Source organism: Myotis brandtii, unplaced genomic scaffold (assembly GCF_000412655.1).
Source record: "Myotis brandtii unplaced genomic scaffold, ASM41265v1 scaffold406, whole genome shotgun sequence".
NCBI classification, from domain to species: domain Eukaryota; kingdom Metazoa; phylum Chordata; class Mammalia; order Chiroptera; family Vespertilionidae; genus Myotis; species Myotis brandtii.
The window spans coordinates 290,039-311,952 of record NW_005365599.1 but is presented as its reverse complement, the minus strand read 5'-3'; the positions used below and the strand labels follow the sequence as shown (position 1 = coordinate 311,952).

The window sequence follows — 21,914 nt, the reverse complement described above, 5'->3', positions numbered from 1 at the left end:
CAGTGATGGTGAACCTATGACACGCGTGTCAGAGGTGACACGTGAACTCATTTTTTTGGTTGATTTTTCTTTGTTAAATGGCATTTAAATATATAAAATAAATATCAAAAATATAAGTCTTTGTTTTACTATGGTTGCAAATATCAAACAATTTCTATATGTGACACGGCACCAGAGTTAAGTTAGGGTTTTTCAAAATGCTGACACGCCAAGCTCAAAAGGTTCGCCATCACTGATCTATAATAATAAAAGCATAACATGCAAATTGACTGTACGACCAAACAGCAAAACGACCATCCGGACGACCTTCCGGACAACCACGCTATGACACGCACTGGCGCCAGGCCAGCCAAGGCTGGTGCAATGTGATTGGTCGGGGGGCTCAGGCTACCCTGTAAGAGACTTCGATTTTAATTGTCAATCTGTATTCACATAATTAGTTGCATAATGGATTACATGAATTCTTGGGTGAGCCATTTAAAACTTAGTCCTTTAATGTTATTGATAGTCATATCATATCAAATCCCTAATCATCTTTGTGGGTATGAAGATAACTATTGCGAAGACAAGTGTAACATATCACTTTTTCCTAATAAAATGTGATAAAATATAATTTTCCAGTTATTTCACAAAAATAAGTCTGTGTTGTATAATATGTAGAGAGCAAGAGTTAAGATTGGAGTTCTGGGCAATCAGCTAGCCTTAACTCACTAGCTTAGAGACTCATTCACTTTTATGTGGAAGAACCACCCTAAAGTGGTTCATATATCAACAGAATTACAGATTTTATAGGTCTTTGGACTTTGGAATTGTTTGTGAATAGTTGAAATCATGTCAATGTTCATAAATGTTAGAGTATTACTAATTACTTTTTGGCTTTTGCAAATATTTTTAAATATTTAACCTTATTAAATATTTTAGGGTTATTTAATTGATGTATTTTTCATTAAAGCAGTTATAGGAGCATTATAATAAAGTAAATAAAACAACAAATAGAAATTTATGAAAACATTCATTTTTCCTCTCCCTCAGTCCCAGGAGTATCTCCTGTATCCTTCCAGATTTCTCCCTATGTATATCCTCATAACTTAATTAACTGTTCCTTTATTACTTGAGATATCTCTTTCTCAAAAACTCCTAAGCTGTTTTTAATCACAAAAACAGTAATAAGGGCCGAACAGTAATAGAACGAAATATAAAGATTTACAATAAAAAGTATAAATCTACTTCCCCACTTCCCTACAAAACACCTTCCTACCACCAAGAAGAATCTGAGGTTACTTTGATTTAGAGCAGTGGTTCTCAATCTGTGGGTCGCGACCCCTTTGGCGGTCAAACGACCCTTTCCCAGGGGTCGCCTCAGACCATCCTGCATATCAGATATTTACATTACGATTTATAACAGTAGCAACATTACAGTTATGAAGTAGCAACGAAAATAATTTTATGGTTGGGTCACAACATGAGGAACTGTATTTAAAGGGCCAGAAGGTTAAGAACCACTGATTTAGAGGAATAGATGTTTATAAATTTGACTGTGCTTCAAATCCTGATGTATTTTTATAGGATGTTGTCTTGGAGCTGGAATTTGAAGGTGTAAAGGATAAGTTCAGCATGGTACAGGTATGGCCTGTACGTCAAGTTCGGCCTGTCACTGAGAAGTTGCCTGCCAATCATCCTTTGTTGACTGGCCAGAGAATCCTTGATGCCCTTTTTCCGTAAGTTTGAGTTGTGTCCCAGTTTTCCCTGAGTTATTATCACCATAGTAAGCCTAATAACTATCTGCCATCATGCAAAGTTACTATAGTATTGACATATTGCCTGTGCTGTATGTTATATCTAGATACTTATTAGGTAAAGGTAATAAGAGCACATAGTGTTGCCCTGGCCTGCTTGGCTCAGTGGATAGAGCGTCAGCCTGCGGATTGAAGGGTCCCAGGTCGATTCCGGCCAAGGGCACATGCCTGGGTTGCAGGCTTGATCCCCAGTGGGGGGCGTGCAGGAGGCAGCCAATCAATGATTCTCTCTCATCATTGATGTTTCTATCTCTCTCTCTACCCTTCCTCTCTGAAATCAATAAAGAAATATATTTTAAAAAAGAGCACATAGTGTTTATTTTTTGAGAGGAAAATATTCTTTATAAATAAATATTTTATGTGCTAATCCTATAATACATTTTATCTAGAGAAATTCTTTACTTTCCCCTTTGTACCTTCCACTGTTCTCCTCATTTTCACAGCCACATCTCTGGAAAGAATGAATAGTTCTTTCCACCTTTCCCTCTCTAATATACCATACTACTCTGCCCTTGGATCCACCACTCAACTGAAACTACTCTCACTAACATAGTCAGTCACTCCCATACTTAATAATTCAATAAGTAGGCTTTATTTCGTTCTACTCCTTCCCCTTTGAAACATCTTCTTTCTTTGTTCTTCCTGTTAGCTTTTGTCCACAAGTTCTAATTCTTCATTGCAGGTTTATTCTCCTTAATTTTGCTATTTCATAGTGTTTTCCCTCTTTTAGGGCCTTTTTTCTCATCATTATATATCTTACCCTCTGAGGATAACTTCATCCACTCTCATCACTTAAATATTCATATATAGAATATACCAGGTATAGTCTCCAACATCTGTTTCTTCATCCCAAATTTCTTCTGCATTCCAGACTCATATATAAAACACTTCTGATTATACCTCTCCTTTTCAATGTCCTACAGGTGCCTCAAAGTCAGTATGTTCAAAACTAAAGCAATTATCTTAATCACCACTTCCTTCCTTACAACTTGCTCATTTTTCTTTGCTGCCTCTCTCAGCAAATGTCATCATCCATCCATCCTCCCAGTGAATGCCTAATTTAAAATCTGTTACTTCTCTCAAGGATAGCTTTTACCCTTCCACATCTCATTATTGAACAAGTGCTTTTATTCTTTTCCCTAAATATTTTTTGTCTGTATCTTTCCTCCCTGCTTCATGACCCTAATTAAGGCTCTTACCATAATTCCTGCAATAATCACATTTAATCAGACTTGCTATCTCCAGTCTTGCCTTCTTTCTAAGTGGTTGTCCTTATTAAATAGTGATCCATTTAAAACACATGTCTGTTCCTCACGGTTTTCTTGAAAACCTTCAGTGCTCTTCATTGCTTTTAAAACAAATACAAATACACACTCCTTAACTCTTTACAAAGCTACCCATGATCTGGGCATTGCTTACCTTTCAATATTGTTTCAGGCACTTAATTGCCTAGCTACTTCCTTTTGTACCATCTTCTAGGCATACTGAGGACTGTTAATTCCTCAAGCAGTGCTCCCTCTTGGATCTTGGCCATGCTGTTCCCTCTGCTGAAAATGTTACTTCCCTTTATCTGACTAATTTCTCTTTCCTTTCTAGTCTTATCTACTTTCAGGGAGACTTTCCTAACCCCACTCCAATCCAGTGTTAGACTGTGCGCCGGTTCCTATGTATTCCCACAACACCTTGGTTGCTTTCTATGATAGCACTTTCACATTGGGTTGCATTGCTAAACTTCCAAACTGGGGCACACCCAGCCCTGCCTCCCCTCCCTAGGTTAATAGTGATTTGAAAGAGGTATGTAAAGCCATAGGATGAATGGGCATGCCTTCTGAATTTATCAGTCACTGAAAGATTTGGAGGAGAAAAGATTTTAATGCATGTTTTATATTGAAAAAAGTCAATTATTATTAAGGATGCAGTGTTTTAGTGAATTTTTATGATAAAACACAATATTATAAAGAAATTTCCCTTATTGTCACATCTCATTTCTCCTGCCCAGACCTTCCCACCACACACACACACACACACACCCTCACAACATTCACTTTCCTCTGCCCTTAAGATTATTTCACTGTCCACTGCCACATTTTAGGGAAAGTGTGGAAGTGGCTGCTAAGTAGTACTGCAATCATCAACTGACTGCAGTTTACCCCACTGTTAGGTGAGTGCTCTGAATACAGAAACATGGCTATCTTTTTTTTTTTTAATCCTCACTCAAGGATATGTTTTTTATTGATTTTTTGAGGGAAGGGGGAGGAGAGAGAAAAATGGGAGGGAGAAGGAGAGGGAAAGAAAGAGAAACATCAGTGTGAGAGAGAAACGTGCCCTACCGTGGATGGAACTGGCAACCTAGATATGTGCCCTGACCGGAAATCGAACCCACAACCTTTGGAATTCAAATCCAACTGAGCCACCTGGCCAAGGCAAACATTGCTATCTTATTTTCTGTTGTCTTTCTAGCATCTCCATGCACATTTTTTAATGTCCTGGAAGTACTTTGTAAATAGTTATTGAATGGATAAAAGGGGTTGACTGAATACCTTATCGAAAGTTTTTGTTCATTCACAGCAAGTCGTGAATTTAAAGTCTTCCTTTTTACCTCAGGAGACAATTTTCAAAAGTCTTTTATATTTTTATTGTAGCTCTAATTCATAGGTTGTCCTTTCATGAACTAATTTCAATAAGCATTCAGAATATCATTAATACTATTTTATTTATCCTTTTTTGTGTGTATCCCTTTTCCTAAGGTACCTTGTGGAATCTACTTTCACTTTTCAGCTATTCAAGCTGATAGAGATGATCAGTGATTAACAAACAATACTATTATAGGTACTAACTAGGGGAGCAATTATCTATACTAATAAAAGGGTACTATGCTAATTAGACCGGATCAACTGGATGTCTTCCGGACGTCCGATGTCCTTCCAGACAAAGCCACGGTGGCGGGGGCTGAGGCAGAGGCGGTTAGGGAGGATCAGGCCGGCAGGGGAGCAAGTGGTTAGGGGCGAGATCAGGCTGGCGCGAGGGAGTAAGCAGTTAGGGGCGAGATCAGGCTGGTGTAGGCGAGCAAGCAGTTAGGGGCGAGATCAGGCCAGTGCAGGGGAGCAAGCAGTTAGGGGTGAGATCAGGCCCGTGGTGGGGAGCAAGCAGTTAGGGGCAAGATCAGGCCAGTGGAGAAGCAAGCAGTTAGGGGCGAGATCAGGCCAGCAGGAGAGCAGTTAGGGGCGATCAGGCAGGCAGGCAGAGATGGTTAGGGGCGATCAGGTCAGCAGGGGAGCAGTTAGGGGCGATCAGGCCAGCAGGGGAGCAGTTAGGGGCAATCAGGCAGGCAGGCAGAGGTGGTTGGGGCAATCAGGTCGGCAGGAGAGTAGTTAGGGGCATCGGGCTGGCCAGCAGAGTGGTTAGGGGCAATCAGGCAGGCAGGCAGGCGAGAGGTTAGGAGCCAGGGGTCCTGGATTGGAGAGGGTGCAGGCCGGACTGAGGGATACCCCCCCCCCCAGCACGAATTTCATGCACTGGGCCTCTAGTACCTATATAATTGCTCTTTGTAAGTGTATACATATAGATACACATGAAAATATTTCAAAGTTCTTTCTTTAACTTACACCTATTTTATTTACTGGCATTTATTAGCAAGTGAAGTAATTTATACTTTGTTTTCTTTGTTTAGATGTGTGCAGGGAGGAACTACTGCAATCCCGGGGGCTTTTGGCTGTGGAAAGACAGTGATTTCGCAGTCTCTGTCCAAGTATTCCAACAGTGATGTAATCATCTATGTAGGATGTGGTGAAAGAGGAAATGAGATGTCTGAAGTCCTCCGCGACTTCCCAGAGGTCTGTATCTATAGAGTTTCAAATAATATTTTAGAGAAAATACTACTAATCAACTTTCACTGGCAATTAATAAAGCTTTGTGTTATATCTAGAGCATTACTCTCATTTATCAAGGATCTTTTAAGGAATTTTCTAATTAGACTCATGATTCAATTTATATATTTAAGGAAAGGAATTTGTTTCAGCCAGACACTTGAAAGTTTCTTTTTGTAGTCTGGTGGCTTTCAGTTATTGGGAGAATATAAAATAGACAATAGGCTTTATATGATTTTCTAGGTAACTGTAGTAATAATATTCCTTTTTCCATAAAATAATGGATTTCACTTAGGAAATGGAAATAATGGCTGTCATTTTTACAGCACAGTGGGACAGGGAGATGAAGTTGGAGTGATGGAGAATATTATTTTGGCAACACTGATTAGAAGAGAAGTTAAATATAGACAGTTTGTAAAAAAGAGACTAAAATGTTCTATTTAGAAAATAGAAGATCACTAATAGATTGTTTGCCTCTAGCTCACAATGGAAGTTGATGGTAAGGTAGAGTCAATTATGAAGAGGACAGCTTTGGTAGCCAATACCTCCAACATGCCTGTGGCTGCCAGGGAAGCCTCTATTTATACTGGTGAGTATATGAATTGGAATAAAAGCAGTTAACATTCATTCTTCAGTTTAGAGCTAACTCCAAACTCTTTCTTTTCCAAAGAACTTTTCTTTCATTCTAAAATACCTCTGTTTATATAACCATATCCCTAGTTTTTAAAAAATATTTTACTTATATCTTGAGAATATGTCAAAAAAGACATTTATAAAGCTGCCCCAATCTTTTTAATGACTATAAAATGATGTATCTTCTATTACTATGTTTTTTTCCTTACACTTTTGACCATCAATCTATCTCTGAATAAACCTGTATCTCTATAACATGAATCATCAGCTTTGAGTTATTATATTTTGACTCCTGGATATGAGAAATAAGAATATCAGGCAGGCAGGCGAGTGGTTAGGAGCCAGCATTCCTGGATTGTGAGAGGGATGTCTGACTGTGGAATCGGGCCTAAACCGGCAGTCAGACATCCCCCGAGGGGTCCCATATTGGAGGCTGGACTGAGGGACACCCCCCCTCCATGCATGAATTTTGTTCACTGGGCCTCTAGTCCCATATAATAAAAGCCTAATGTTCAAATTGACCTAACAGCGGAATGACCAGTGGAATGACCGGTCGCTATGATGTGCACTGACCACCAGGGGGCAGATGCTCAACGCAGGAGCTGCCCCCAGCATGCAGGCCCCAGGCCAGCCAAGGCAGGTGCCAGTGGGGGCCCCCCTGATTGCCCTGCCGGTTGCCCCTCAGAGGGAGGTGACCAGCAGCGGGGAGCGGGGCCAGCAAGCTGGTGGTGGCAGGCTGGTCAAGGTGGGTGCCAGCGGGCCCCCCCTCCCCTCCCCCCGATCGCCAGTCACCCCACAGATTGGCCCTGATCGCCAGCCAGGCCTAGGGACCCTACCCATGCACGAATTTCGTGCACCAGGCCTCTAGTAGTTAATAAACATAAAGAAAAGTTGAAAGAATGTTACAATGAACACCCATACACCCAGCACCTAGAATTATCAATTAACATATTACAATTCTTGCTTTATTAGATGCCTATTTAGTCTGTTTTTCTTAACTGAGCTATATATCGTCTTTCCTAGGTATATTAATCATTTGAAAACTGCTATAATTGGGTCCAAGGAACTCAGTTTTGGATAGTAGTTGTTTTTCCTACTGATTTGTAAAAGCTCTTTGAAATTAGTCTTTTATCTGTCGTGAGTTGCAAATGTTTTCCCAGTTTGTTCATATTTTAGTTTTGTCTGAGGGTTTTGTTTTTTCCCCTCTTGTAGGCACCAATCTTTAAGTCTGTGAAACTTCTTTGAGGCTTACTTGTGTATAAGTCTCTTCTACCAAGTCTTTCCAATATATACACACAATTGTTAGGAATGTCATCAGGGAAACTTAAAAACATAGCCGTGCTTGTATAAAAGCGGATCTGGTCCTATCATCAGATTGAAACATGAAATAATTATTGTGTTTTTTAACCCTTAATAATGATAAGTAATATTTCTTAAAGACTTTGTTCATGGAACCATTTTTTAGAAGCCTCGGAAATCAGTACTTTTTATTCTGAAATAAGTACTATGAAAAATAGTTAAGTGCTGAATTTTCCAACAACTATTTTGTTTTACCTACTATAAGCCTCTGTTTCTTTACTAGTAAAATAAAGGAACTGGAGCCATAGATTTTGAGAGTCTTATAATGTAGCAACAACTATAAATTTCTAATAGCTTAGAGTTGCATAGTTCTTTGTACTTCTTAGAGGGCATTTATATGTGTCATTTAATCTCATGCATATAGGTAGATAGGGCAAGAGCTTTATTATTTTAACATATTAGGAAACCACACTGGGAATGAAGTTACTTAGCTAAGGTCAATGACAGAACAGAAACTAGAATCCAGCACTTCTTCCTATAGATTACCTTCTTCAAAGGGGTTTACAATATGTATGATTTTAGAGGACAGGACTTGATCTGCATAGCAGAATGATCTGGATAATTAAGATATTACTCATGTTAATAATATATGCTACTTTTGAAAAATAACCAAACAAGCTAATTGTTTGAGGGTTTTTTGGTGTGTATATATGTGACACATAGGCAAAAACTATATTGGAAATTAACTTCAAACTTAATTATATTAATAGGGAAAAGAAGAGAGAAAAAGCCTTTTTCAACCTGTTAGAATGTATATCATATTAAGGTAGACTAGGCTGTGGCAACAAATACACCTTAATACAATTACTCAATAATAATAGATATTTATTTAAGGTGGTTAGGGGACTCTTTACTCTGTCATTCTGGGCTGGGACCCAGACTGAAAAGAACTCTTTCATTTCAGTGCAGGCCCTCCAGAGCTCCTGGGAGCTCGCTCCCTCTCAGTAAGCCAGAAGGAAGATGTGGCTTGCCTGGCAGTGAAACACGTTACTTTGATTAGCTACAAGTCAGTTTACACGGCCATATTTAAATGCAAAGGAGGTTATAGGAAATATAATTCATCTGTGTGTCCAAAAGAAGAAGAATAGATTTTGGTGAAACAGCAGATTGGTTCATGTACTTCTTGCTTTAAAGTTTTCTCAAGGGTGAAAAAGTCAGGATTATACATTATAGCATTATAATTTATAGTATTCTTCCCAATTTAGGAATTACATTGTCAGAATATTTCCGTGACATGGGCTATAACGTCAGTATGATGGCTGACTCCACCTCTAGATGGGCTGAGGCCCTTAGAGAAATCTCTGGCCGCTTAGCTGAAATGCCTGCAGGTAAGTCTGTGTATCACTTATTATGTAAGCAAAACTGATAGGTTTTTGGGGACTGCCCTAGTACCTCTCTTTTAAAATTGTTTTTTCATTTTTCAGATAGTGGATATCCTGCATATCTTGGTGCCCGTCTGGCCTCTTTCTATGAGCGAGCAGGCAGGGTGAAATGTCTTGGAAATCCTGAAAGAGAAGGGAGTGTCAGCATTGTAGGAGCGTAAGTACCTAAACTATTTACTTTTCAAAGGAGAAAAAGGGTCATTTATTATTTATTTATTTTAATAGGGTCATTTATTTTGAAGAGAAAATACTTAGCCACTCTGGGAGCAGTGATTCTTACCAAGGTTGCACATCAAAGTCATCCAACGAGCTCTCTAGGTCATTTCTTTATGTTCTGGTTCCACAGATGTGACTTGGCTGATTATTACATTTAAGTCACAATATCCTAGGAACAACTTAGAAAATTATAGACATGTTAAGGTAAGATTATATATATAAAAGGCTAAGTGACCGACCGTCCAACCAACAACCGGCTGGTACATATGACACGCACTGGCAGTTTAAAAATAAATGTTGACTTGCACGTGCGCGATACATGTAAAGCTCTCACTGGCGCCAATCACACACGTGTTTTGATCTGTCATTGTCGATTGTGAATTTGGTTGTTTTTGTTGACATTCAACGTGAACCACAGTGCAATTTATTCATTGACCATCCAACCAACTGGCTGTCCGGTACATATGATGCGCACTGGCAATTTAAAAATAAATGTTGACTCCCGCATGCGCAATACATATAAAGCTCTCACTGGCATCAATCACATGTGTGTTTTAATTTTATGATACTATATTATATATACTATTTTAACATGTAAGTTTTTTCAGTAACGTAATCACCACATGAATTTTCTCCCAATTAATTTCCTTTCAATGTGCACGAATCGTGCACCGGGCCACTAGTATTATGATGAAAACCAAGTGCAGATTCACGATCACTATTTAAAGCACACTTTGTTCTCAGAGCTTGTCTTTCCTTCCTGCTTCATCTGTGTGATTAGAATAATGAAACTGCTTGTAATAAATATCTGTCTCATTTCTCATACTAGCAGGTATTTAATGATTCTTATTTGTTCTGGTTTCTATTTAAGATTTTTATGTAAAATTTTCTTTCCAAAGGTCATTACTAAAGTTATTTATATTAAAAAGCCATTTACATTAAAATTGACTTTCATATAGAAGTTATTTTTCATAAGCATCCCTAATGACTATATTTTTTTCTTTTAAATTTAGAGTTTCTCCACCTGGTGGTGATTTTTCTGACCCAGTTACATCTGCTACTCTTGGTATTGTTCAGGTATATCTTTTCTAGTATAGTTAACTTCCGAGCTTGGCACCACCCTCCACCTCCATGGGGTGTTGTAATGTTACCCAAATCATCATGAAGTATTTAATATAGTCACTAAAGAGTAGGCGATGGTCAAGTCTATTTTAGTGTTTTATGAACATTCTTATCACTGAAAGCCTCAATGCTGTCTGTTCCTTCTTAGCTCTTTACCTGGGGTTTATAATAAATAATATCTATAAGTGGGAAATGTATCTGAGGTAGCAAAGTTTTATTAGCGTTAGAGTAATACTAACCTTTAAGTTAGAGTAATTTTAAAGTATTTTAAAGCAACTTTATTTTTTAATTGATTTTAGAGAGGGGTAGGGAGAGAGAAACATCGATGTGAGAGATAAGCATTAATTGGTTGCCCTGACTGGGAATCAAACCTGACACCTTTGGTGTACATGGCGACACTCCAGCCAAATGAGCCACACTGACCAGGGCGAGTTAGAATAACTTTAGATGTGGAAACAAATGAGCCCCAAAATGTGTAATGGTAAAAACTCAGTGGCAGTTTTTTTCCCCTGCTGGTAGTAATTCAGGGCTCCTTCCATCCTGTGGCTCTACTATCTCCTAGCCTGATAATTGTCTGCATCTGGCCGGCACAAAGGGAACCTAGAGAAGGCACACCTATTTTCTGAACCTTTGGCTCGGACCAGGTACTCCATTCATTCTGCTAGCCAAACCAGACAAAAGCAAAGCTGGAAAAATGTAGTTTCTGCGTAGGCAGATGCTTCCCAAGGCTTAAATGTTAGTGGATAGCTAGCCAACTTAGCCATTAAAAGAAGCCTAAATGAAAGATGTGTACAAATAGGGCTGTGGTGGGGGGAAAAAAGTTGATGTACTCATAAGTATATGTATTATTCATTTGGGAAAAATAAAATATTTGCTTATGTTTTTGTCAATATTATATTAAAGGAAATGGCAGAGGCTAAATTTACAACTCTCAAAGACCTTAACTTTTGCTAAAAAATTGAGTTTTAAATTGTAGGGAAGGGGGGAGCAAGTTAGGGATGTATAAAATACACATGAATGTTTGGCCTCAGAAAAATAACTGTTAGGTCTTACTGGATTGGCCCTTCATGATAGGGAACTAAATTTAACCAGAACATTTAGAGATTTTTTTAATCAAAGGGAGTGTGTATTCTATCTCAATGGGCATTTTCTGGTTCATCTGTTTATATTGCACCATAATAATCTTCAAAACAATAAATTTTTCTTTTTGCTACTTGATTTGATACACTATTAAAGAAATTCAGATAAATTTTGATTTATATGTACTATGCATCCTGAATTGAAAGGAGTATATTTTTTAATTGCAAGTTTTATTCTATTTCAATTATACTTAAACTAAAAATATACATTATTTGCCCCCCAAAATATATGCAATTACATATTAAAACAAAATATATCTCAATAAATTTTTTTAAAACTTTTATTTTTTAAGAGAAATTATTCTTAAAATGATTGAAAGTTTGCTTGTTTTGTTTTTCAATCAGGTGTTCTGGGGCTTAGATAAGAAACTAGCTCAACGTAAGCATTTCCCCTCTGTCAACTGGCTAATCAGCTACAGCAAGTATATGCGTGCCTTGGATGAGTACTATGACAAACACTTCACAGAGTTTGTTCCTCTGAGGACCAAAGCTAAGGAGATCCTGCAGGAAGAAGAAGATCTAGCAGAAATTGTACAGCTTGTGGGAAAGGTGAGTTATAAAATCCCACTGGAGCCCTGACTGGTTTGGCTCAGTGGATAGAGCATCGGCCTGCAGACTAAAGGGTCCCAGGTTCAATTCCGGTCAAGGGCATGTACCTCGGTTGCGGCACATCCCCAGTAAGGAGTGTGCAGGAGGCAGCCGATCGATGTTTCTCTCTCATTGATGTTTCTAACTCTCTATCCCTCTCCCTTCCTCTCTGTAAAAAATCAATAAAATATATTTTTTTAAAAATCCCACTGGAGTGTTGTAAGTACAGCTAGAACGTTGGATATGCAGATTCTGCTTAGCAAAATAAGTACTTACGAAATATTTTTAAACTAATAGCATTTATAGATTATTTCTTTATTTTGGCAGATATTTGAGAGACCTACTTGTGTTGTGAAAGGTAAAATAGTGATTATTGCTTTGATTTTTCTATTGATGAGTAGCAAATCACTCTCACACTTAGTGACTTAAAGTGTTTTATTACTCATGGTTTTGGGTTTGATGGCCTCAGTTGGGTGTTCTTGCTTGGGATCCACATACAGTTGTGGTCATATGATGGCTCAGGCTGGAGTTATTTGAAAGTTTCTTCCTTCACATGTCTTGTGCTGGGGTTGGGATGGCTGGAATAGTTAAGGGTTGGCTGGGCATTTCTGTCTCTATGTAGCATGTTCAGGGCTCTCAAAGTGAGTATTAAAAGAGAAAGAAAGTAGAAGCCACCAGCCTCTTAAGCCAGAGCCCCAAAACTAGTATAATGTGATTTCTGTCATTAATTTGGTCAAAGCAGTTTAGAGAGCTTGCCCACATGCAAGGGGAGGGGCTTTCACTTCAGAGTGGTCAGTTAAGAGAAGTAACTAAATTGTTAGAGCCTTTATATTCTTTTCAGTCACTTATAGCACTTAACATGGTCCTGGTTTTATTGTAGGTGAGAAAAAACTTTTTTTTTAATTCTTTACCCGAGGAGATGTTTATTGATTATATATGGAGGAGGAGGAGGAGAGAGAGGGAAAGAAGAAACATCAGTTGGCTGCACCCCAACCTGAACCCGCAACCTAGGTCCGTGCCCTGACCTTTTGGTATATGGGATGACGCTCCAAGCATCTGAGTTACCCAGCCAAGGCTTGATTTACTTTTATTTCTTGAAATAGACTGTACCTGTCACCAACCGAATTAGAGGGGATAGAAGTAGGATCTATTAAAATACATTTTTTCAGGATCACTATGACTAAGAAAGATTGGATTTGACCCACCATGACCTTCCTAGTTAGAAATCTTGCCTGGCCAGTGTGGCTTGGTGATTGAGCGTCAACCTATGAACCAGGAGGTCACAGTGTGATTCTGGTCAGGGCACATGCCCAGGTTGCAGGCTCCATCCCTGTAGGGGCGTGTAGATAGCAGCCAATCAATGATTGTCTCTAATCATTGATATCTCTCTCTCTCTCTCTCTCTCTCTCTCTCTTTCTCTCTCCCTCTCTCTTCCTTTCTTTCTGAAATCTATAAAAATGTATTTTTTTTAAAAAAGAAAAAGTTCAGGGGAGGTTAATCGGGGTAAAAAAGGAGACATGTAATACTTTAAACAATAAAAGTTGTTGGATTTTGAAAAAAAAGTTATCTACATATCACTAGTTGAATTTTATCCAATATCAAGACTGTTCCTTATTACTTCCAATGTAAATTTTTAATTGTTTCTGCATTTTTAAGCTCATTTAAAATGTTTCACTATCTTTCAACTTTCATTGTCCTTGTATACATTTTTAAAAATAAATTCAGCCTTCTCTCTATAAAAAAAAAAGTTCAAGGATCTGATGTGTGGTTATATAAAAAAAAGAAAGAAAGAAATCTATTATCAGATCACCCTGTGAGGTTACTTTAGATCACTGAACATGTACATACCCCCTTTTTTATCCGCAAGGATTTGTCACAAAAATACAAATACTGTGTGATTCCACTTATATAAGGTATCTAAAGTAGTGAAATTTGTAGAAAAAAGAAAGTAGAATGGTGTTTACCAGAGACTGAGGGGGTGGCGGGGGGAGTAGGAGGAAAATAGAGTTGTTATGTAAACTCTAATGGATATAGAGTTTCAGATTTGTAAAATGAAGTTATGAAAATCTGCCCTAGCTAGTTTGGTTCAGTGGACTGAAGGGTCCCGGGTTCGATTCCAGTCAAGGGCACATGCCCAGGTTGCTAGCTTGATCCCCAGTTAGGGGCATGCAGGAGGCAGCCGATCAATGATTCTCTCTCATCATTGATGTTTCTATCTCTCACTCTTCCTTCCTCTCTGAAATCAACAAAAATATATTTTAAAAAATGTTTGAAAATCTGTTTCACAATAGTGTGAATATATTGTACACTACTGAACAACACTTAAAAAATAGTGAAGATGATAAATTTTGCATTATGTTTTTTACCACAATAAAAGAGAACATCAATAAAAAATAGTTATGAAGTGAATTTATAAATGGTAGATGATTGTGTGTGATCAGATAATTTCTGCTTGCTCATTGATTACAACCATGGTCCCACATTATGGAAGTAAATTTCTAAAATTATATATTTTTTCTCTTCTAGGCTTCTCTAGCAGAAACAGATAAAATTACTCTGGAGGTAGCCAAACTTATCAAAGATGATTTCCTACAACAAAATGGATATACTCCTTATGACAGGTAACCTATCCTGCTATTTCTTCTTTTTTATATATATAATTTTTATTTTTTAATTACAGTTGATGTACAATATTATATTAGCTTCAAGTGTACAACTAGTGATTAGATGTTTATATGCCTTACAAAGTGATCACCTTGATAATTCTAGTATCCATCTGACACTGTACATAGTTATTACAATACTATTGACTATATTTCTTAGGCCGTACATTACATCCCTGTGACTATTCTGTAACTACCAATTTGTACTTCTTAATTCCTTCACCTTTTTCCCCCAACCCACAACCCTAAACCCCTTCATCTGACAACTTTCAAAATGTTTTCTGTATTTATGAGTCTGTTTCTGGTCGGCTTGTTTGTTTATTTATTTTTTTAGATTCCCCATCTAAGTGAAATTATACGACATTTGTCTTTCTCTGTCTGACTTACTTCACTCAGCACAATACCCTCTATGTTGAGCAATGTTGTTGCAGATGGCAAGATTTCATTCTTTTTTATAAGTAACTAAGTCATATTCCATTGTTCGTATACACCACTTCTTTTTTTTTTTAAATATATTTTATTGATTTTTTACAGAGAGGAAGGGAGAGAGATAGAGAGCTAGAAACATCGATGAGAGAGAACCATCGATCAGCTGCCTCCTGCACACTCCCCACTGGGGATGTGCCTGCAACCAAGGTACATGCCCTTGACCGGAATCGAACCTGGGACCTTTCAGTCCGCAGGCCGACACTCTATCCACTGAGCCAAACCAGTTTTGGCCGTATACACCACTTCTTTATCCATTCATCTCTCGATGGACACTTAGGTTGCTTCATATCGTGGCTATTGTAAATAATGCTACAGTGAATATATGGATGTATATATCTTTTTGATTTAGTGTTTTGGATGTCTTCCAATAAATATCTAGAAGTGGAATTGCTGGGTCCTTTGTAGTCTCTTGTTATAGCCTTTGTTTTTAAGTATTTTTATTCATATAAATATTGCTACCCCAGATTTTTTTTCTTATTTTTATGAAGTATCTTTTTCCATCCATTTCCTTTCAGTGTGTGTGTGTCTTTTAATCTGAAATAAATATCTTATAGACAGCCTATGTAGGGATCTCGTTTTGTTATCCACTCAGCCTCCATATCTTCTTTGCTTGGAACATTTGATCAATTTGCATTTAAAGTATTTGCTGATAGATATATATTTATTGCCATAATACTGATTTGGTGGTAATGAACTACTTTAGCTTTTTCTTGTCTGGAAAACTTTTTATTTCTCCTTCAGTTCTTTTTTTTTTTTTTAATATATTTTTATTGATATCAGAAAGGAAGAGAGAGAGATATAGAAACATCAGTGATGAGTGAGAACCATTGATCGGCTGCCTCCTGCACAGCCCCTACTGGGGATTGAGCCCACAACCCAGGCATGTGCCCTTGACCGGAATCGAACCTGGAACCTTCAGTCTGCAAGCCGGCGCTCTATCCACTGAGCCAAACTGGCTGGGACTCTCCTTTCTTAACGATAACTTGCTGAGTAGTGTAATGTTGCTTGTAGGTCTTTGCTTTTTATGACTTTGAATATTTTAGGTCAATCCCTTCTGGTCTGCAAAGTTTCTGTTGAGAAATCAGCTGACAGTCTTATGGGAGCTTTCTGGTGGATAAACTAACTGCTTTTTTCCTGCTGCTTTTAAGGTTTTCTCTGTCTTTAACATTTGACATTTTAATTATGATGTATCTTGGTGTGGGGTTCTTTTGGTTCATCTTGCTTGGGACACTCTGCTTCCTGGACTTGTGTGTCTATTTATTCACCAAGCTAGAAAAATTTTTTGTCATTTTTTCAAATACCTTTTCAATTCCTTCCTCTCCTCCTTCTGGTACCCCCATGATGCATGCAAATGTTAGTATGCTTGAAGTTGCCTCTCAGGCTCCTTAAACTATCCTCATTTTTCTGGATTATTTTTTCTTTTTGCATTCTAATTTTCTGCTTCCTTATCTTCCAAATCTCTGATTTGATCTTCTGCATCACGTATTCTGTAATGTATTCTTCATTTTAGTTAGTATAGCCTTCATTTCTGACTGGTTCTTTTTTATTTTTCTATATCCATTTATCCATTTTTATGTTTTATATCTCTTCGTTGAAATTCTCACTAAGTTCACTGAGCATCCTTATAACCAGTGTTGCTTTTTTTAATTTAAATTCTTTATTGTTTAATGTATTACATAAGTCTCCTTTTTCCCCCATTGACCTCTCCCCGGCCACTTCCATCCCCCAGCACATGCCCTCACCCCCAATCCAACCCCATCTGTGTCCATTGGTTATGCTCATATGCATGCATACAAGTCCTTTATAACCAGTGTTTTGAACTCTGTATCTGGTAGATTGCTTGTCTCCATTTTGTTTAGTTTTTTACTAGAGTTTTGTTCTGTTCTTTTATTTGGGATCTATTTCTTTGTCTCCTCATTTTGGCTCTCTCCCTGTATATGTATTTCTGTATTCGGTAGAGCTGCTACATCTCCTGGTCCTGGTAGAGTGACTCTATGTAGTAGGTGTCTTGTAGGGCCCAGTGGCTTGGTCTCTCTAGTAACTCAAGCTGTGCACTTCCCGTGCCCCCTACCCCCTTGTGGGCCATGTGCATCCTTCTGTTGCAGTTGCGCCTTGATTGCTGTTGACACATCACTAGTTAAGATTTACGCCCAGGCCTATTGGCTGCAAGGAATGCTATGGTTATAGTGGAGGAGCTGCTATGCAGGGGCCCACCTCATGTTGCAGGAATTGCTTCAGCAGGGATCTGGCCCTCAATGACTTTGCCCCTTGAGTGTGTAGCTCGTGGAGGTGGTTCGGTGGTGCTCAGTGTGGTCTGAAGCTGTCCACTGGGTGTGTTGGTTTTGGGCCCTTCCAGGAGGTGCAGGCTAAGGTTAGCTGTTGCCTGTGCCCTGCCTGGGGTCACCTGGCAGGAGCTACAAAGTGATTTGCAGATGGCTACTATTTGTGCTGAGCTTGAAGGTGCTTGGGATAGGCGAAACTAGGAACTGCTGCTTGTGTCGGACCTGGGGCCACTTAGCTAGAGCTAAGCATGCTGAAACTAGAGACTGCTTGTTTGGAATTTGTGAACCTTTGAGCCATTTTGCTAAGTTTGCTTTATGATCCCAGCCAGGCCATTTGTATGTAAAAGTCACTGGAAATAGCAAGTTGGATGGGGCAGCATCTCAGGGAATTATTAAGTTGGGTGAACAACCGGTTGATGGAGACTCAGATATGGCTCCCACCTGCCCACTTTGTGTGGAGAAAGGGCTCAGCAAAGGCACAGTGGCCTCTGCCAGCACTTATGTCTGGGAGAAAGCTGCCCCTCCAGCTCTCACCGTGAATACAGAGAATTCAGTGCCTCCCTGTATGTCCTAGGCACCTTTCATGATGCTGCCCCAGTGCTGGAGCTCAGTGCGGGTGAGTCCGAGTAAGTCCGTGCGTGGGCCCTTTAAGAGGAACTGCCTGGGACTCCAGAATCCTCTGTCTCACTCAGCCACAATCCTTGCTGGTTTTTATAGCCAGAAGTTATGGGGACTATTCTTCCTAGCACTGGATCCCTGGGCTGGGGGGCCTGGTATGGGGATGGGACCCCTTGTTCCTCTGGGAGGCCCTAAGCAACAGAAATATCTCTGATTTTCATCCGACACATGGGTGCGGGACCAGATTGTTTGGAGTCTCCATCCCTCCCACCAGTCCACATGGCTTCTTCTTTATATCCTTATAAAGAATATAGGACTTCTGTCCAGCTAGATTTCAAGTAGTTGGATGTGTGTGCCACATTTACCTACACTGCCAAATTGATTGGAAGCACCACTATTCCTTTTTTATTTGAGGATTTTCTATTGAGGTGTTTTTGGTGTTTTTAGATTTTAAAAAAAATTTTATTTATTGATTTGAGAGAGAGAGATATCAATTTTTTTCCATTTATTTATGCATTCATTGGTTGATTCTTGATTAGAGGTTGGACCTGCAACCTTGGCATATTGGGACAACACTCTAACCGACTGAGCCAGGGCTCTATTGAGTTTTGAAGAAGAAGCTGCCTACATTAAAAACCACTTTTATTTTCATGGCAGACATCTAACCATCTAATAAGTCCCCTTGTCTTAATTTTGCTCATTTGTCCAATTATGACAAACTAGGGGCCCAGTGCACGAAGTCGTGCACCTTGAAAAGGAACTGTGGGCTGAGAGGCTGCGATGGGCATAGGGGTGGGTCTTGGCCCATTCTCTGCGCCCCCATCCAGCCCCTCCCGCCACGGCCCCTGGTTCCCTGTCTGCCGGCAGCCCCGCTCCCACCGCCACTGCTCCCATGTGCTGACAGTGCCAGTCCCGCTCACACCCACTGACAGCGTGGAGCTATTAGGGCCGGTGCCAGCAGCGGGTGTGAGAAGCAGGTGCGAGAAGCGGGTGGGAGAGGCAGCTGCCAACCCCGATCGCCCCTCAGGGGCAGGGGGAGGTGGAGAAGCCCTGAGGGGCGATTGGGGCTGTGGCAGCCGTCGCTCATACTGCTGACAGCACCAAGTGATCAGGGCCGGTGCCGGCCGCTGTCAGCAGGTGCAAGCGCTGGGCGGGACCCCGGCTTGCGGGAGCAAAGAATTTTCAGTAACCACCAGAGGCTGGCCCAGATGACAGCAACTGGCACCCCGCCTTAGTCTGGTGCCCCCACTCACCTACTCCATTATCCCACTGCGGCCGATGCCCGCCATGTTTCATGTACGCCCCCTGGTGGTCAGCGCACAGTTGTTCGGTCTACTTGCATATTAGAGTTTTATATATAGAGATAAGCAAGACCATCTTTAATTAGATTAAATTGTGGCTTAATGTGCAGAGCCTGGGTGGGGATCATTGCCTCCTTCAGAAACTTTTCCCACTATATCTTTCCACTGCCCATGCCTCCTCTACTCTTTTCCTAAATAATTTCTGCTTTCCTGTCTTATTTCACAAGCGTCTGTTCTTTTTTTTTCTACCAAAGTTCCTAATAGGTGCCCTGCCCTAACAGTACTATTATTGTCCTGCTCAGTGCTTGTTTTGTGGGTTGTTTTTTTTTAACTTTTGTGTCTGCTATAACATGGCTTAAAGTTCTTATTTCCTTTAAACTTTGATAATTTGGCCCATTCACCACAGGCTGGCTTTTCCCTCCTCAAATCATATTTGGCCTTATGTAAGACTGAAGAGGGAACTGAACAAATAGGATTTCCAAAATGTAGGACAAGCAGAAAATATGACAATATAATCAGTAAGACTCAAAAATCTATCACAGAAACTTAAGAAGCTCTAGCAACTACCTACACAAACATAACTCAATAAGGGAACAACTCTTTGGAAGGAGTGTGATAGAGAGTATTCATGAAATTATGTATGCAAATGTGTTTAAATATGTCAGAAAGTCGATAAAAGTGTGTGAATACAGTTGAATATTTGCTTGCATGTCTTCATTATTAAAAGATATGGTTAAATGAAAACGAACTCCTTAATGTGGAAGAGGGCTTACTATTAACTTTAGGAAATTGCCATTTCATGTTTCTTATTCATTATACCTTAACCTGCTATCACAAGGGAATCTTTACAACTCAGTTATTTTACAACTTAGGGCAGTGATGGCGAACCTATGACACGCGTGTCAGAGGTGACACGTGAACTCATTTTTTTGGTTGATTTTTCTTTGTTAAATGGCATTTAAATATATAAAATAAATATCAAAAATATAAGTCTTTGTTTTACTATGGTTGCAAATATCAAAAAATTTCTATATGTGACACGGCACCAGAGTTAAGTTAGGGTTTTTCAAAATGCTGACACGCCGAGCTCAAAAGGTTCGCCATCACTGACTTAGGGCATTCCTTTAACAGCATTGTACAAAAACAAATCCTCAAAGAGATTAGATTATAGTAGTACTATTATTGTTCTTAAAATATAAACATCACTTTTTACATTAAAAAATATATTTCTCCATTTACTGTCCATTCCCTATTCTGAGACATCTTTGTCCAAAAACTGGTCTTTTCCACTATTTTTTCATTCATTATATATCATCTAATAATTTTAAGTAATCTGCATATTTAAGTAAAGAAGCTAATGCTCTCATATTTTATAAAGTTTTACATAAAGAATGAACCTGCTTTGGATTTTGTTTTGTTAATTATTTTGGCTATTTTTACCCTAGGTTCTGCCCATTCTACAAGACAGTTGGGATGCTGTCCAACATGATCGCATTTTATGATATGGCCCGTAGAGCTGTTGAAACCACTGCCCAGAGTGACAATAAAATCACATGGTCCATTATCCGTGAGCACATGGGGGAGATCCTCTATAAACTTTCCTCCATGAAATTTAAGGTATATTTAGTTTCTGCTGTAACTTTTTTTTAGTAGGAAATGTTTCTTTTTATTTTTTTTAACTACTTGAGTCCTGAACCTGGTGTATAAAACTTACATTTATCATTTCCACGCATGCTCAGGTTATGTAAAACCAGGGCAGATCTCAAAGTTATGTTCAAATAGGAATGCTGGTGCTAAAAATTATAGTATGTCATGTCTAAAATAAATGCTGATACATCTCTTTTTTTAAAAAAAATATATGTTTATTGATATCAGAGAGGAAGGGAGAGGTAGAGAGAGATAGAAACATCAATGATGAGAGAGAATAATTGATTGCCTCCTGCATTCCCCCTACGGGGGAATCGAGCCCGCAACCCAGGCATGTGCCCTTGACCAGAATTGAACCTGGGACCCCTCAGTCCACAGTTCAATGCTCTATCCACTGAGCCAAACCAGAGAGGGCTCTCTTTTGTTTTAACTGCCAGGCAATTTAGTGCTAAAGTCATTGCTGAGCAGCAATTACTTTACCTCATCTGCCTATTCACATCCAATCCTATGCGCATCCAAAATGACTTCTGTTGTTTACTTCTTTTAAGTATCCTATTACATAATATTTTTAACTTTTAAGTGGACTGTAATTCTTTTGGAAGTACACAGATATAACTAGATAATTAAATGAAATTATCAGTAGAAACTCAAATGTATAGGATTATTTTTAAATATTTTATCAATTGGATTATATTTATTTCTTTTTTTAAAAAAATATATTTTATTGGTTTTTCACAGAGAGGAAGGGAGAGGGATAGAGAGTTAGAAACACTGATGAGAGAGAAAGATCCATCAGCTGCCTCCTGCACGCCC

The 21,914-nt window shown here is 39.1% G+C and overlaps 1 protein-coding gene across 3 annotated transcripts in view; it reads left to right on the top strand.

Moving 5' to 3' along the window:
* The window catches only part of ATP6V1A (ATPase, H+ transporting, lysosomal 70kDa, V1 subunit A), a 56,768-nt gene that overhangs the window by 31,790 nt on the left and 3,064 nt on the right, over window positions 1-21,914 (top strand). For all 3 annotated transcript variants that reach the window (XM_005873308.2, XM_005873306.2, XM_005873307.1), the window contains exons 6-14: window positions 1,567-1,718; window positions 5,467-5,629; window positions 6,143-6,251; window positions 8,860-8,982; window positions 9,079-9,193; window positions 10,266-10,329; window positions 11,859-12,062; window positions 14,628-14,722; window positions 20,900-21,071. In XM_005873308.2, the coding sequence (XP_005873370.1) occupies window positions 1,567-1,718; window positions 5,467-5,629; window positions 6,143-6,251; window positions 8,860-8,982; window positions 9,079-9,193; window positions 10,266-10,329; window positions 11,859-12,062; window positions 14,628-14,722; window positions 20,900-21,071 (1,197 nt within the window). The remainder of the gene's footprint in view (window positions 1-1,566; window positions 1,719-5,466; window positions 5,630-6,142; window positions 6,252-8,859; window positions 8,983-9,078; window positions 9,194-10,265; window positions 10,330-11,858; window positions 12,063-14,627; window positions 14,723-20,899; window positions 21,072-21,914) is intronic.